Source organism: Euprymna scolopes, chromosome 21 (assembly GCF_053919585.1).
Source record: "Euprymna scolopes isolate OS-2025 chromosome 21, ASM5391958v1, whole genome shotgun sequence".
Lineage (NCBI taxonomy): Eukaryota > Metazoa > Mollusca > Cephalopoda > Sepiida > Sepiolidae > Euprymna > Euprymna scolopes.
Genome location: NC_136502.1, coordinates 90,783,971 through 90,799,900, shown reverse-complemented (window position 1 = coordinate 90,799,900; position 15,930 = coordinate 90,783,971). Strand labels below are relative to the sequence as shown.

Genomic DNA, 15,930 nt, shown 5'->3' with positions numbered 1-15,930 from the left:
AAAAAAAAAAAAAGAAAAGAAAAGATCTCTGCCTCAGTTGAGGTAACAATAAAAGAGAGAAAATCTGTTGACCATTCTAAAGTCAGAAAAAAAATAATCCTCACAGAAAAAAACAAAAAAAACAAATAGAAATCCACACAATAAGTGTCACTGTGATGCTTAGTGGGTGGATTTCTATCAGTATTTTTGGACTTTTGGACTTTTGAGTCATTATTGACACTCCGAAGACGCTATGTTGTTGTCGGCCATGTTGTCGATTTAACTTACCAACTTGACACTACTTGTTTTTCAAACCAAATAAACATTTTAAAATAAGTATAAACACGAAAAACTTATCCAAGTAGGGAGCAAAGTAACTTATCTTGCCTTTAGTAACATTTATAAAATATTTGATTTTTTTAATCCTTTTTTTTTTTGTTTGTTGGCTTCTCTGCTACATTTGTGGGAATTCTAAACTCTAGTAGTCCATGTGAAGAAACTATTAGACTAGAAAACTTTTGAGCATTTAGGAACATCAATCGTGAAGAGGTGAAATTTTGCTGATTTTCAGGTTAGTCAGGAGTATGTAAGTCAAGGGGGTATCTTAATGGTTTTTTTTGTTTTTTATTTTTTATTTTTTTAAAACTAAAACATGGCTTAAGTAAAAATAGGTCATCCTAAAATCCGTCAAAACTTAATTAAGTAATTTAGATGCCTGAAATATGAATTAACCAACTTATTTATGTTCAGAAAACAGAACGAACAATATTTACATCAATACACAGTACGGTAAAAACGAAAACTCGAAAATTCGAGAATTATGAAATAAATGAACGATTTGAATATAAAAAGGAGACTAGATTTTTGGGTGCTTATTCAAATTGGCACTTCTGGTGGCAAAGTCTGTATGTTATACGTGTGATACGATGATAAGCTCCCTTTTGGGGAGCTGGGGCTTTCTGCATTAATAAGCCTTGTAGCAGACTTGTCCTGTACTCATGGGGAGATACACAGGGGCAGATTGGTGCACATATTACAAAATGTCAGTGCATTGCATATCAATTAGGGCTCATATTGACAATCTATGGCTGCCGATCTGAAATTGTTTATAACCAGGTGCAAGAGGGACAAAGGTTAAACCTGTATGCTGACATCAAGTTGTTGAACAATAGGGACTGCCAAATGATTGTGAAGATTGGACCGCATGTTTCCATGACGTCAGATTTGTGTGTACTATACAAACTATGGAAAAGCAGAAGCGACTTAATGATTTTTTAAAACCTTTGTTTATCTTCTTCAAACTGCAATTAATAATTAATCTTTGTTATAATTTTGTTAGGTTTTAAGATTTACACAGTTTAATGATTAATAATATTAGAAACATTTGTATATTAAATATGAAATACAGTTTTACGGAATGTTCTATTGGTTACCTACGGGCTTCCTTATTTTGTTCGGTAAAAAGAGACAAACAAAATATGATGGAGGGGGGGGGCTACAAAAGGCTTAATATTGTGCAATAATATTTTCAAATTGGTTTTAATCTGGCGATAAAATAGCTGATAAGAGTCATGTTTATATTAAAACTTAATATTTAAAATTTTTTTTAAACATAATTAATTAAAAATCTATGTTGTAACGGAGCATTTTGAAATAATGAAATTTTAATCGTTTTAATCTTTTAAAAATTAATTAATGTTTACGAAGTTTCTTTTTCTTGGCAATTCAACTGATTATAGTATATATTAATTCGAAAAAACGCTATTAACAAAAAAACATAATAATATTAAGTTTATATCAGTTTTTTAATTGCAACTTCAAGGTAAATTTTTTGTTTAATATGTGTATTTAAATTAAAAAAAAATTTTTTTTTTACTTATTTGAACTCTCATGTTTCATAATAAATAGAAAATTCGATAGATTTAAATATATTTTGTCCGAATTTCGAAAAAATAAATATGGGGTTGGAAACGCATTAAAAAAACATTTCTCCTCGTATATTTTACGAAAACTGCTTGTTATATGTAATTTCATTCTAAAATAGAGAAGTATCGAAAATTTCACGAAAATCTGACCATTGGTTGATTTTTTGCTAGATTTATTAAACACGGGTATGTTTTCATGTTCAGAATGTCTACTACATGGGAACGTCATTTTATAGCGCCAATTATGTAAACACGATTTTCGTCTCGCAATTTCATTATTTTCGTTCGACGAAAAAAAAAAAAAAAATTATTACTGGTTTATTTTGCCCTTCTTAAAAGGCACAAAAGTTATACTGATAACATTAATTTATAATAAAGTTACATCGTGTTACATATAGGGTGGGGTAATTCTGTGGTGACTTAGTCCCTATCGAACAATGACAATATTCCAGTGACAAAAATATGTGCACGCTTGCGCGTACAACCATGGCCACCACTTTTAACGTAAGTAATTATATTTCTTAATATCTGGAAAACTACTTATTCGTGGAAAAATTTTAATGCGATATTCGTTTACAGCATAGCCGAAAACATCCAAAGTCGTCATTTTAAAGGAAAATGCTAATAAAAAATTACAAAAAAAAAAACAACAAAAAAAAATCTGATTGATCAAATTACGTAATTTTTTTTTAAAAAATGACATTTTCGTTGTGTTACGAGTACGGACATGATACAGACTTTTCAATATTCTTTAAAAAATTTTAATTGTCGCCATAACCGATAAGCAGCAATTTGAGTATACACGGTAAATAAACAAGGTGACATTTTTACCTTTTACACCGGTTATTACCTCTTACATCATCGACAAAAAACAAACCATGTGACCGGTATCTTGTATTTTTTTCCTTACTTCTACTAGGAAACAAAGAATAAAATCTAATTAACCGAGTAGCAATATTATAAGTAAATTAAAATAAATGCGTGGTTTATTATAAAAACCAAATATGCGCATACATTAATCCGGTAATCCCAAATAAATAAAATATATAATTTGTAACTTATAGTTTGTAATGATATTAGCGGCCCTGGTACTCGATCTCAGCAGGGCGACTGCTTTTTTTTTTTTTGAGACCCTCATATACATTTAAGGAAAACATATTACTGGGTACTTTTTTAAATGCCAACATTGTTACAAGAAATGAAGAGGGTTATAATATTCCCGAATGGATCAAGTACAGACGGCAAGGTAATTTTGTATTTATTTTATTTTACGTAGATTTACCTATATCCAATCCTGCGACCGCGTTTTGTATTGTCTTTTTTCGTCTAACAAGTAACACGTATTCAAAGACCCGCATTGTGAAAGCTTTTTTTTTTTTGTAAATAAACAAACTCACACAGAGGATCGACGTGGATAAATTGTTTGTCGTAAATTTTATTCTTAAAAACAATATTTTAAACTTTACTAGAATTATACTGTTGCAAATAATTGAAAAAGAAACCCATAACAAACAAACAAAACAAACGTAAGCGTACATAATACCCCCCCCCCTCCACTCTGGACGAATATTAAAACTAAGAATTAGTTAAAAGAATGCGATTTATCTAATGCATTTATCTTTTTCAGAATTCGGCAAATTCGTATATATTATATTATTTTATCTCGTATTGTCATTCCGGATTTAGGGTTAATATTGGACATGTTGTTAGCACTAGTATTAGTATTCATTTCTGCTGAAAAATATAAAAGATTGTGGAAGTGGAGTTTGCTTAAAAGATATGATTTCATTAATCCCATCCCAAAACACTAACTCTAAGTCCCGGGATGAAATATATATATATATATATATATATATATATATATATATATATGTGCTTGAAATTTGAGAGAGAGAGAGAGAGATCAACTATCCATTTTTCAAAAATAAAACAAAATAATTTTACAATTAGTTGAAACACACTTTTATCTCCTCATTTTTTAATATGCACGTCGTACGAGGATTGAGCGACATTCTGCACTTTACCCTCCCTCCCAAATAAAACCATCAAAACAATGCACTATAAAAATAAAATGAAAAAATAAATTAGCGATCATAATTATTTTGTCCCCCCCCCCCACAAAAAAACTGTTGACAAACAATAACAGTTGGTCACATTTCATGGATTCACCCTCCGCACTTCTGACAAAGGAAAGGTGGGGGTAAAATTGCGTCTGAACTCCAATCTCTTGTCCCCCCTCACCAATCTTTCACGAAAAACACCCGTCTAGCTGAATCCACTGTGAAAAATTTCCCCCACTCTATATCTGTGCCTAAATCAAAACGCGGATTCCATGAACAAAGCTTTTTTCTTAGAACTGCACGCCTGTGGAACTCTGTTCCATCTGCCTGCTTCCCACCGGACTACAACTTGGATGTCTTCAAGTCCAACGTTAACAAATTCCTAATGAACCGCCCCCTTAAGTAAACACTTCATCAAATCTCCACACTAACGTAATGTACTTGCAATAACCCTTATCCCTGAGTGGCTTCCAGGCCTTGATAAGTGGTGTTCACTGTGTGAAAAAAAAAAAAAAAGATTTCCATAAAAAGATACTAAAAAAAAAAAAGCAACTTAATTTTGTCAATGAAGAAGAAAAAAAAAGAAAGAAACCGTTGTGTATGTTTTTATATTTTAGTTGCTGTTGTGTGTAGTTTTTAGAATTTAAGACTACCGGGGGTGCCCGGCATTGCCCGGGTGTTTGAAGGTGTAAAAGAAAAAAAAAAGTTTCGGTAGGCAGATAGGCTCGAACCCGAAGCCTTGCGGCGAAGGCGGAAAAAAAGCGTGAAAACTTATTGCAACGCTAACTGGGCAGAAAAGTAAGAAAGGTTAAAATTAAACGCTTAAAAAACGTCTGGTTTTCTAGGTCAAACATCACGCCATAGAGAAATTAAATCACACAGTTATGCTTTCTGCTTATTGTTTTTTTTTTTTGGGCAAACCAGCTCCCCACAAAAAGGGGAGTGTCCAAATGAATAGCAATTGTCTGATATGAGGGGTTTTCCACACAGTGATCAAAGCTCATAGCTTTCTGAACACCTCCGACACGAAGCCGGAAAACTGCCTTCGCAGTCGTTAATTTTGCTTTTTTATACGAAAACCACAGACAAACATGTGGAACCATGGGATAGCGTGAATTTTATAAAATAAAAGTCGCTCAAATAAAAGATAGACATGACCTTGTTTCGTAAATTGGAGATATTATAATCTAGGGAGTATATAAAAAGTAAGAATGAATGCCCTCCCCCCCCGTCCCAAAAGCCTTTACCGGACATACAAAAAATATCCACACACTAAGAGCCACACACACAAACACACATTTTTGCTTTTATAAAATAGACTAGCGTGGGTGCCCGGTGTTGCCCGGGTGTCTGGAGGTGTAAAAGAAAAAAGTTTTGGTAGGTAGGTAGGTAGGCTCAACCGTTGAGACGAAAGGCGGAAAATAAAAAGTTACAGCCTGATAACTTACCGCAATGCTACGAGGGCAGCGGAAGTGAAAACAGTTGAAATTAAACGATTAAAAAGTTACGTGACAGGTGCGTAAATTTAATGAGGTCAAACATCATCCCACACTTAACTTTGGCTGCAAACCAGTTTCCTCAAGATGTTGGAGAAAACCAGCTTCCCATAAAAAGGGGAGTGTCCAAATGAATAGCAATTGTCTGATATGATGGGTTTTCCCCGCATTGATCACAGTTCATTGTTTTTCTGGACCTCCCTGCACGAGTGCCAGGTAGACACTTTTGCTATGGATTTAGGGATTCAGTTTCGCGTTTATACTGAAAACCAAAACAAACACGGAGACCAGGAAATACCACAAAAACAGTGTGTAAAAGTCGCTCAAATAAAAGATAGACACAACTTCCTCTCGTAAATTGGAGATATTATAATCTAGGAAGTATATAAAAGGTTCTAAGAATTATATATATTATAGAATTATATATATACTAGCAGGCCACCCGGTTGTAAAATACGCTTAAATATGATATTTTAATGAATGCAGATTTCGTATTTATTATTATACTAGCCTGGGTACCCAGCATTGCCCGGGTGTTTGGAGGTGTGTGTTGAGCAAAGAATAAAGAAAAAAAAAAGTGGTAGTAGGCAGGCAGGCTTGTACCACAAAGGAGGGGAGGGAAAAGACTGTGCAAAAAACGTGACGTCTTTGCCGTTGTGCTCATCGCCAAACCGGAAGTGGCAAAAGTTTAAATTAAAGATAGTCAATCGAAAGGAGGGGATGACTTTTGAAAATATTGGCAAAAAAAGCGAGCCTTCTCTGTAGAAAAGTGTCCAGTTGAGGGTGAAGGAATTAATGATTTTAGCCAATTTTTCGATATTTGTCATCTGGAGGGTCGAGCTTCAAAACGATACCAATCTTGTGAAAATCTATTGTCTCTGTCGAAAATTTTAGACATACATACATTTAGCCAGACAGGTGAGATTTATATTATAGACTAGCCTGGATGCTTGGCATTGCTCAGGTGTTTGTAGGTGTGTGTTGAGCAAAAAAAGTTGTAGTAGGCAGGCAAGCTTGAACCTGTGACGCGAAGGTGGAAAAGAAAGTGGAGGTGTGTGTCAGGGTGTTGGTTGAGCAAAGAAAAAAAAAAACATAGGAGTAGTAAGCAGGTTCGAACCCGTAACGCGGCAGAGGAAAAAGTGGTGAAAAAAAAAAAAAACTGTCTTACCGATATGCCTACTGTGGTTGTGACGTCACGGGTGGTCGAAATAACACCTTTTATGCGATGTTGTAGATGCAAGGGTCGAATGACTTGCAAAAAGTGTCAGCTAAAAAATCGACCCTCCCTGTAGAAAACTGCCCAGTTGTGGATGAAGGAATTAATGTTTTTGGTGAATTTTTTTTATATTTGTCGTCTGAAGGGTTGAGCTTCAAAACAATACCAATCTTGTGAAAATCCATCACCACTGTCAAAAGTTTTAGGCAGACATACATACATACATACATTTAAGCAGACTGGTGAGATTTATATTATCGACTAGCGAGGGGGAGGGCACCCGGCGTTGCTTGGGTGTTTCGAGGTGTGTGTGGTTTTGGGTAAATCAAAACAAAAGAATAATAAAAAATCGTTGCCCGGGTGTTTGTTTAAAAAAAAAAAGTTTTGGTAGGTAAGTAGGAAGAATCGAACCGGAAGCCTTGAGGCGCAGTAGTAAAATAATAAAGTGTGAAAAAAAAAACGTGCGACGTCTAACAGAAACATGTTTGATTTATTTAAGTATTAAGAATTGGCAGGTGCTCATACTTGACGACTTAATGAGGTCAACTTTCAGTGCGGGGCAGTATTTTATTTACTGCGGGTCTGTTCGCTTCTTTTTTTCTACGAAAAAGTCGAATCCACATGCGTCGATCAAAAAATGTTGAATATTGAACTTTTCAAAGTCGGGCAATTTAAATACACACACGACCCCCGTTTGTAACTCATAGATATTATGATTTAGATGTGATATAAATAGTTTTAAGAAGGAGCGAGCCGAGCAAGAAGGCCTTGGAAAAAAAACATTTTGCAGACATACACGAAAACGCACACACAAACATTTTCGCTTTTATATATATAGACTAGCAGGGGTACCTGGCGTTGCCTGGGTGTTTGGAGGTGTGTGTGTGCTGTTAAATAAAAAAGAAACTGGGGGGGGGTAGGATCGAACCTGAAGCCCTGAGGCGAAGTTTGAAAATAAAATGTGAAAAAAACATGAACCGTTCGGCCAGCCAGAATGAGTTACTGAAAGATGTTTGAATTTGTTTAAGTAAGAAAAAGTAAAACCAAACTCCTATCCTTACATCATCAATCCCCATCTGGCATCAATTGGGATGGATGGCTCTCGTCTGGGAGAGGCTCTGTGTTTTGACAAGCTTCTGAGTTTGACCTTTACTCCTGATCTTAAATGGAACACGTACATCAAGTCTGTTGCCAAAGTCGCTGGAAAGATGGTGGGATCCTTCTACCGCTCCAGAAGATATCTCACTACTCATGCAATTCTCTATCTATATAAAAGCCAAGTACGTCCAAGGATGGAATACTGCTGCCATATCTGGGCAGGAGCTGCTAAAAACAGCCTATCCTGCCTTGACGGAGTACAAAATATTCATGGCTTCGTGGGGGATGCCCTTTTCTCTTCCCTGCAGCCTCTCTCCCACAGAAGAGAAGTTGCGAGCCTATCCTTGTTTTATCGTTATTTCCATGACAGGTGCTCATCTGAACTCCAATCTCTGGTTTCTCCTCGCCAATCTTTTACAAAAAACACCCGTCTAGCTGAATTCACTGTCAAAAACTTTCCCCACTCTTTATCTATGCCTAAATCAAAACGTAGATTCCATGAACAAAGCTTCTTTCTTAGAACTGCATGCCTATGGAACTCTGTTCCCTCTGCCTGCTTCCCTCTTGACTACAACTTGGATGTCTTCAAGTCCAATGTAAACAAATTCCTGATGAACCGCCCCCCCCCCCTAAGTAGACACTTTAAATATTCACTACGTACTGTACTTACAATAACCCTTATCCCTGAGTGGCTTCCGGGCCTTGATAAGTGGTGACCACCTTGTAAAAAAAAAAAAAAAAGAACCAAATTGACAGGTGCCTGCATGGAAGTCGTAGAGCGTTACGACGACGACGACGACGTAAGCAATAGCTATTCAGCAAATGAGGTCAATGACCAGGTTTGTTTGTTATAAGTGAAGTAAAAAAAGAAAACATAAAAACGAACGTTAAAACTTAAGCGGGGGAGGTAATCAAAACATCAAAAAAAAACAAAAAAAAATACTAACGTAAGGCAAACGAACGATGTTAAATATAAAAATCGAAAAAAGAAAACAGAAAAACGAACGTTAAAACCAAAAAAAAAAAAACATGTGAAAAATGGCTTAAATAAGCCTGTTTCGATATTAAAATTTAAAAAATCGGTGGGTACCCAGGTGTTTTGGGGTGTCGCTAAGAATAAGCGAATTAAAAACAAAACAGAAAAACGAACGTTACGTGAAAATGGCTTAAATAACACTGGTTCAATATGTAAATTTAAAAAATCGAAAAAAAAAAGACATCTCACACCATGATTCGAACCCAAAACATTTAGATAAATGGAACACGTATATCAAATCTGTTGCCAAGGCCGCTGGAAAAATGGTGGGATCTTTCTATCGATCCGGTAGATATCTCACTGCTGATGCTATTCTCTATCTATATAAGAGCCAGGTACGTCCAAGGATGGAATACTGTTGCCACATCTGGGCAGGAGCTGCTAGAAAGGACTTGTCCTGCCTTGATAGAGTTCAAAATAGACTTCGTAGCCTCGTAGGAGATGTCCTTTTCTCCTCCTTGCAACCTCTATCTCACAGAAGAGATGTTGCGAGTTTGTCTCTGATGTATCGTTATTTTCATGGAAAGTGTTCAACTGCGCTTCAATCTATGGTCCCCCCTCGCCAAACTTTCACAAGAAACACTCGTCTAGCTGTAAACACTATCAATAATTTCCCCCACTCTTTATCTGTACCTAAACCTAAACGTAGATTCCATGAACAAAGCTTCTTTCTTAGAACTGCACGCCTGTGGAATTGTCTTCCGTTTTCCTGCTTTCTGGCTGACTACAATATGGTTGTGTTCAAGTCTAAAGTAAATAAGTTCTTGATGAGCCGTTCCATATAAGTTATCAAATTTACCAAATTTTCATTACTAATGATTACTATATTGACCAATTTCTACTGTACACTCTTTAACCCTTATCCTTGAGTGGCCTCTTGGCCTTGATAATGTGGTGATGCCTTTGTAAAAAAAAAAAAAAAAAAAAAAGATAACGAACCAACACGACGTACATGAAATTTAGTCAGTTCTTCAACTATTTAAAGTAAATCAGGCCATGATGTCATCTGACACATGCGTAGAACCGGTCGTCGTCACAAGGGGACGGTTTTTGTTGACACCCCCCACCCTGTCGAAAATTGTTGATTTCGGGGAGAAAAAATGAATGTTTTTTGGCCAATTTTTCGTGCGAAGGATGGGGCTTCAATATGATACCGAGTTTGTGAATTTTCCTTGTGTCTGTTGAAAGTTTTTAGTGGACACACAAACACACATACAAACATACATAGATACATACATACACACATTTTCGCTTTTATATATATATAGATTATATTGGGCCCAATATTTAAATTAAAAAAAAAATGACTTGTGTACCACCACTGAGAATCGAAACCAAAACGTTTAGCTTACAATTTACTTTTTCCTTTGACATTAATGCCTGACCTATGAAGACATGTTTGTAGCAAGGCTAAAAATTGAAGCATGAACCTATTATGTTATGCATGCATATTCGTAATGTTGTCGTTTGACCTTTACCTGGCAAATTCCATTTTGTTTTAATTTTCACAGATTTTTACCAAATTTCCCCGGCTAAAACCCAAATATAATGTTTTGCCTGCGTTTGAATACCCTATATATTAAGTTCCATGTTTCTAGACCAAACACTGACAGAGGAGTTTGGGAGGCAAAATTTTTAAAGGAATATCTTTATGCATACATAAATATATATATATATAGAAAGAGGTTTGTGTTTACTATGCAAATATTACGCAAGTATAGCTCATGTAAAATATCTGCATGAATATAATTACACGTAATAGTTAACTAAAGATGATCATCCCATAACAAAAGCGAAAAAATTAATAGAGAATTAATTAAAATGAATGTTGAAAAGAATATGCAAATTAGCTAGATCTTTTGCTAGTGAATGCAATTCCACGACCCATATATAATAAAGTTGTATTTTCTTTTTAAATAAATAGAAAAAAAGGGTTTTAAGATGAATATCTGCACAAAAAAAAAAAATTTATAGGAGTATATATATATATATATATATATATAAATTCCAGGTTAATATTCTCCAAAGGTATAGTATCCAATTAAGTTTTAATGAAGTTAATACAAGAGTGCTTAATACCGAAAAAGGGCAAGATATACTTTTTATGTGTTTTACATAAGCATTAATATGTCACTACACATTCATGAGCATATTTCATTCAGCCAGTAACTAGAGACCTCTTCATCCGATATTGCTTAAGAAGTTTAGTCCGTAATGAAAATTATTCTGGGATATATATATATATATAGTCATTCACATGTAGTACTGTTTTGGTGTATCACAGCTCATCAAGGTGGCTATGCAAGCAACTACCTCAAGCCAGGTTTGAAACTCTACCGCCTAGACGACAGTTGGCGCTTATAACCGTTACACTGCTATGATGGGCATGTGAATTAACGATGTTAAAACATTGTTCAATTTCTTTACACAGAGATTTGCTTAATACGCTAATGCCAGTTTGTATATCACTTCTGTAAAAGTGTAAGCCATTTCAAGTTTCAGATGGTTCGCTGTTACACACAAGTCCTGGGAGGTGACTTGTTTGTAGTGGACAGTTCCACAGAACAAAATATTCTTACCGTGTCGAAACCCAGGAAAGAACATGTGAAATTGCTCCAGAAAAGGTTTAATATTTATGAAGCAATTCTGGTTTCTGATTGGTTTGTAGCAGAACGTGAATTATTTGATTCGTCAGTTCTTAGCAGCATCGTTTATAAATAGAATCGTCCGACTGTGTGGGATCATACCCCATTATACGCCCAAAATATTGCAACAACTTCCCAATATGCTCAACCCAAGATAGGGAGCATTCCACATACTGTACTGTTTTGCTGTATCACAGCTCATCATATATAGATATATCCTCCCCCTGCCTATATATATATATATATACACATCTTCCCTTGGGAAGATGTGACACAAGATCGGAAGGCATGGATTTAAAAGCTGACACTCAATAGGTAACACTCTGGCCTACAAAAAAAATGCCTGAGCAGTTCCATCAGTATTCCCTGTTAGGCGATTAAAAATAAACTAACTAACCAAATGCGAGAAATCAAAGTCTAGGGGTGTGAATCTCCTATAGAAGTATACCCTTGTGAGAATTTTATTCTCATATAGGTTAGAACTCTGGCAAAGCAAAAAATAGACACAACTACGAAAAGCATACTTACCTGATTGATTAAAGCCGGTACTCTCTTCTTGATTGCAAAATTATGTTGCGTCATTTTGCTGCTTCTGCTGAGCATGGTAGTTAAGACTTTGTAAGTAGTGGTATGTGAAAAATCTTCTGTGAAGATTTTCAATAGTTCGTGGTTTGGATCCATTTAATCAGCATTCCAATAGAAAAAGACGGAATAATTCCGTCTAAGGGATAATCCCAAAATCAACATTCTTTGCTGATTAGAAAGACGATATTACATCAAAAAAGGACCTCCTACCTTAAATAAGACACTTTATCAAATCTCCATTACTAACGATTACTACAATATTAGCCCATTGATTACTGTACACGCAATAACTCTTATCCCCGAGTGGCTTCCGGGCCTTGATAAGTGGTAACTACCATGTAAAAAAAAAAAAATATATATATATATATATATATATATATATATATATAAGACTACTTTTAATGTCTAAACAAATTTTTTCTAGTATAATAGTTTTATTTTTTATTTATTTATTTTTTTTTATTACATTTTCACCCCAAACAAGGCACATTGCCACTTTGGTGTAGGGGGCTACTATCAGGGACAGCAGCTATTGGGGCACTGTCGGTTCACATTACACTTGAACTTCCGCATGTCAGTACAGTTGGGGAAGTAGGGACCTGGAATGGAATTCCAGAGTCTAGCGGTTCTGGAGAAGAAACTACTGGAGTAGAAAGATCTTTTACATCTAGGGATCTCTACTGCATGGGGGTGGGATTTAACTGCCTGTCGGGTTTGTCGAGGGTGTCTACGTCGTGGAGGCACAAGTGTCTGCAGTTCATCAGAGCATTCACCATTAAAATACTTGTAGAACAGGTAGAGGGATGCAACGTTTTGTCGATGGGACAGAGACTGAAGCTTAGATCCCAGTTCAGGGCCTATCAGATTGGCGACTCTCTTTTGAACCTTGTCTAGGAGCGAGAGACTAGTAGCAGATGCACCAGCCCAAATGTGACAGCAATACTCTATACATGGGCGAGTGGTGGCCTTATAGAGGTACAGGATACTTTCAGGTGTCAGTAGTTTTCTAGCATGGTAGAGAGAGCCTACCTTCTTCGCAGCAGCCGTGGCAATGTTTTCAAAGTAATTGTTCCAACTCATGTTTCTTGTGAACGTTAGGCCAAGTAGTTTGAAGGATGTACTCTCAGATAGGGAGTCACTGGCCATTGCTATTGGTGGCAGAGAAGGTTTCTTGTAATTATTGAAGGAAACCAGTTTAGTCTTGGCAGCATTGAATGTAACCATCCATTTTTGTCCCCATTCCACTACAGATTGGAGGTCATCCTCTAGTGTTTTTGCCATTTCTTTAGTTATGTGTTTATTTTTTTTCCTGTCATGCCTGTTATAGAGTGTGGTTTTATGTTTTCATTATATATTACAAAATGAGGTATCATTTCCATTAAAAGTCAAGTTAGTATTATGCATCTAAAATTGAGAAAAGCTGATTTCAAAATTGTCTGCATTATGTGAAATGGCCAAAACAAAACAAAATGGCCACCGAATTTGGCCTGATGTATTTATCAAACAACAAAATTAATTTTAACTCTAAATGATTCCTCATTTAATAATCTAGATATTAATACGATAGCGTGTGTGTTTTTTTGTGTGTCACGCTTTCAGGCAAATTTCATTGGTTGAGATTTAATTACAGAATACACATTTATGAACGCTCCAGGCGGCATTCGATTAACATGTTCTCACCGCTATATTTGTTTTTAATTCTATAAAATTTAGGGTTTTATCTTTCTCAGGGCTCTACAGTGCCAGTGAAACAGTCGCATTTGCGAATGATTTTTCAAAGTGGTAACTAGAAATAATGAAACGCTTATCTCATAACGATTGCATTTCTTTCCCTGATAATTTTCCAAGGCTCACTACTGAGTGAAAAATATCTTTTCAACTTTTTTAATAAAATGAACAAATAGAATTACACTTATTTAAAAACATACAGAAAAATCTTTATGATGTACATACTCGTCACAGAACGAAGATGTCATATTCTAAAAATCATGTGTGTTTGACTAGTAGCATTTCTATTTCGCTAGTAAACGAAAATATTTAGTTGTCAAAGGGCAACTAAAGATAAATGTGTTTATAGAGCCTTGTTTCTGGTAAATGCACGAGTTAAGAAATAATTGATTTTAAGTTATTCCGTAGTAAAAAACGATGACACAAATCTCTCGACCGGCTGGAGAGAGGGAGACCGACCAACTGACCGATGCTGGTGTTTTCGTTGATTAAAATATTGCTACTACTACATTTTCTTTGTGTGTGTGTGTGTGTGTGTACTTATGCTCATCTATGTGTGAATATGTATGTGTGTGTCATTCCAGAATCTACATATTAATACGATAGTGTGTGTTATTTTATGTTGTGTTTTTACCTTTTTATCTTCCGAGTGACTGTCGGTTAATTATGACCTTCCAATTCTTTGTAATAAATAATTTTACCAAGAATTCTTCATAAGTTTTGGTTTTGTTTTCGATTATAGCTGATGGTACTTAACTCATCTTCTTTTTTTTTATATAATTTTACCAAGAATTCTTCATAAGTTTTGGTTTCGATTATAGCTGAAGGAACTCAAGTTATATATATATATATATATATATACACACACATTTTTTTTCTTCATAAGCTTTAGTTTCAGTTTCGATTCAAGCTCATATGAATATATTTTTTTTATTTTTGAAATCACAACTTGGTGCTAGTGCAGAGAGTGATCCGTGCTATTAAGTTTAATTAAAGTTTTATATGTTTTTTTATTCAATTGTAAGGTTGAACTATAGAATAGGTACAAAACACCCTCCCCATGTTAAGAACGGCTTTTTAAATAATAACGTTATTATTTACGTCCGGATCACTCTCTGCACTAGTACCCACAACTTTATAATATATAAGAATCAATATAAAATTGACTCTATAATAATATATATGAAATCTGCATGAATTAAAATATAATTAAGCGTATTTTACGACCGGGTTACACTGGCCGTCCCTGCTAGCTTAGATAAATACTTTTGCAGTTTTAACAAAAGAGTTACAATATTATCAGAGCATCTATATTTATGTTGAACATCTACAGAATGCCAGCTTCAATATATTACGTATGAAAAAGTCTGCTATGGAATGTTCACAGGTTCTGCTAGTATTTATTATTATTATTATTATTAATAATAATAATATTTATTATGGTATTTTTTTTTACATTAGGTTCACCTCCACAATTTTCTTTTGAATGACGACTTTTGAAGGTTTTCAACTATGCTGAATAAGAAAATCTAATTTAAATTTTGCAGAGACAAGTAGTTTTCGAGATATAAAGATCTGTATTATGCACTGTAATTCAGTGGCGACCATTTTTGTACGCGTGCGAGATAAACAAATCTACTTCTCTGTGACTGACACTGCCACCTAGCGGAAACAAATCCACTTTTTTTTTCACATCTGAGAAAGTAGTAATATGCAAGCGTGTAAAACAAAACAATTACGACTTTTTTCACTTCCTTGAGTAATTTCATGTTAAGAACGGCTTTCGGAATAAACACTCCCCAACCTCCCCATGTTAAGAATGGCTTTCAGAATAAATACCCTATTTTTTTTTTTGGGGGGGGGGGGGAACATTTACCCAAATTTAACTGATATTCGTTCCAGCATACCTACCTGCAAATACTATTAAAAAAATTGGGGAGGGGACAGTGTTAGTCGCAGAAAAGTGGATTTGTTTCTGCTAGGTGCCAATGTCGGTCACAGAGAAGTAGGTTTGTTTATCACATTTATGTACAAACATGGTCGCCAGTGAATTACAGTGCTTTATACAGGTCTTTATATCTCGAAAGTTACTTGTCTCTACAAAATTTAAACGAGGTTTTCTTATTCAGCATAGTCGAAAACCTAAGTCATTTGAATGAAAA

At 35.2% G+C, this 15,930-nt stretch overlaps 1 protein-coding gene across 1 annotated transcript in view; it reads left to right on the top strand.

The window, feature by feature from the left end:
- The first annotated feature begins 2,749 nt into the window (after positions 1–2,749).
- The window catches only part of LOC145242568 (BTB/POZ domain-containing protein KCTD9-like), an 86,713-nt gene continuing 73,532 nt past the window's right edge, over positions 2,750–15,930 (top strand). Inside the window, exon 1 of the mRNA XM_080105658.1 lies at positions 2,750–3,150. Coding sequence (XP_079961784.1) covers positions 3,082–3,150 — 69 coding nt within the window. The 5' untranslated portion in view covers positions 2,750–3,081. The remainder of the gene's footprint in view (positions 3,151–15,930) is intronic.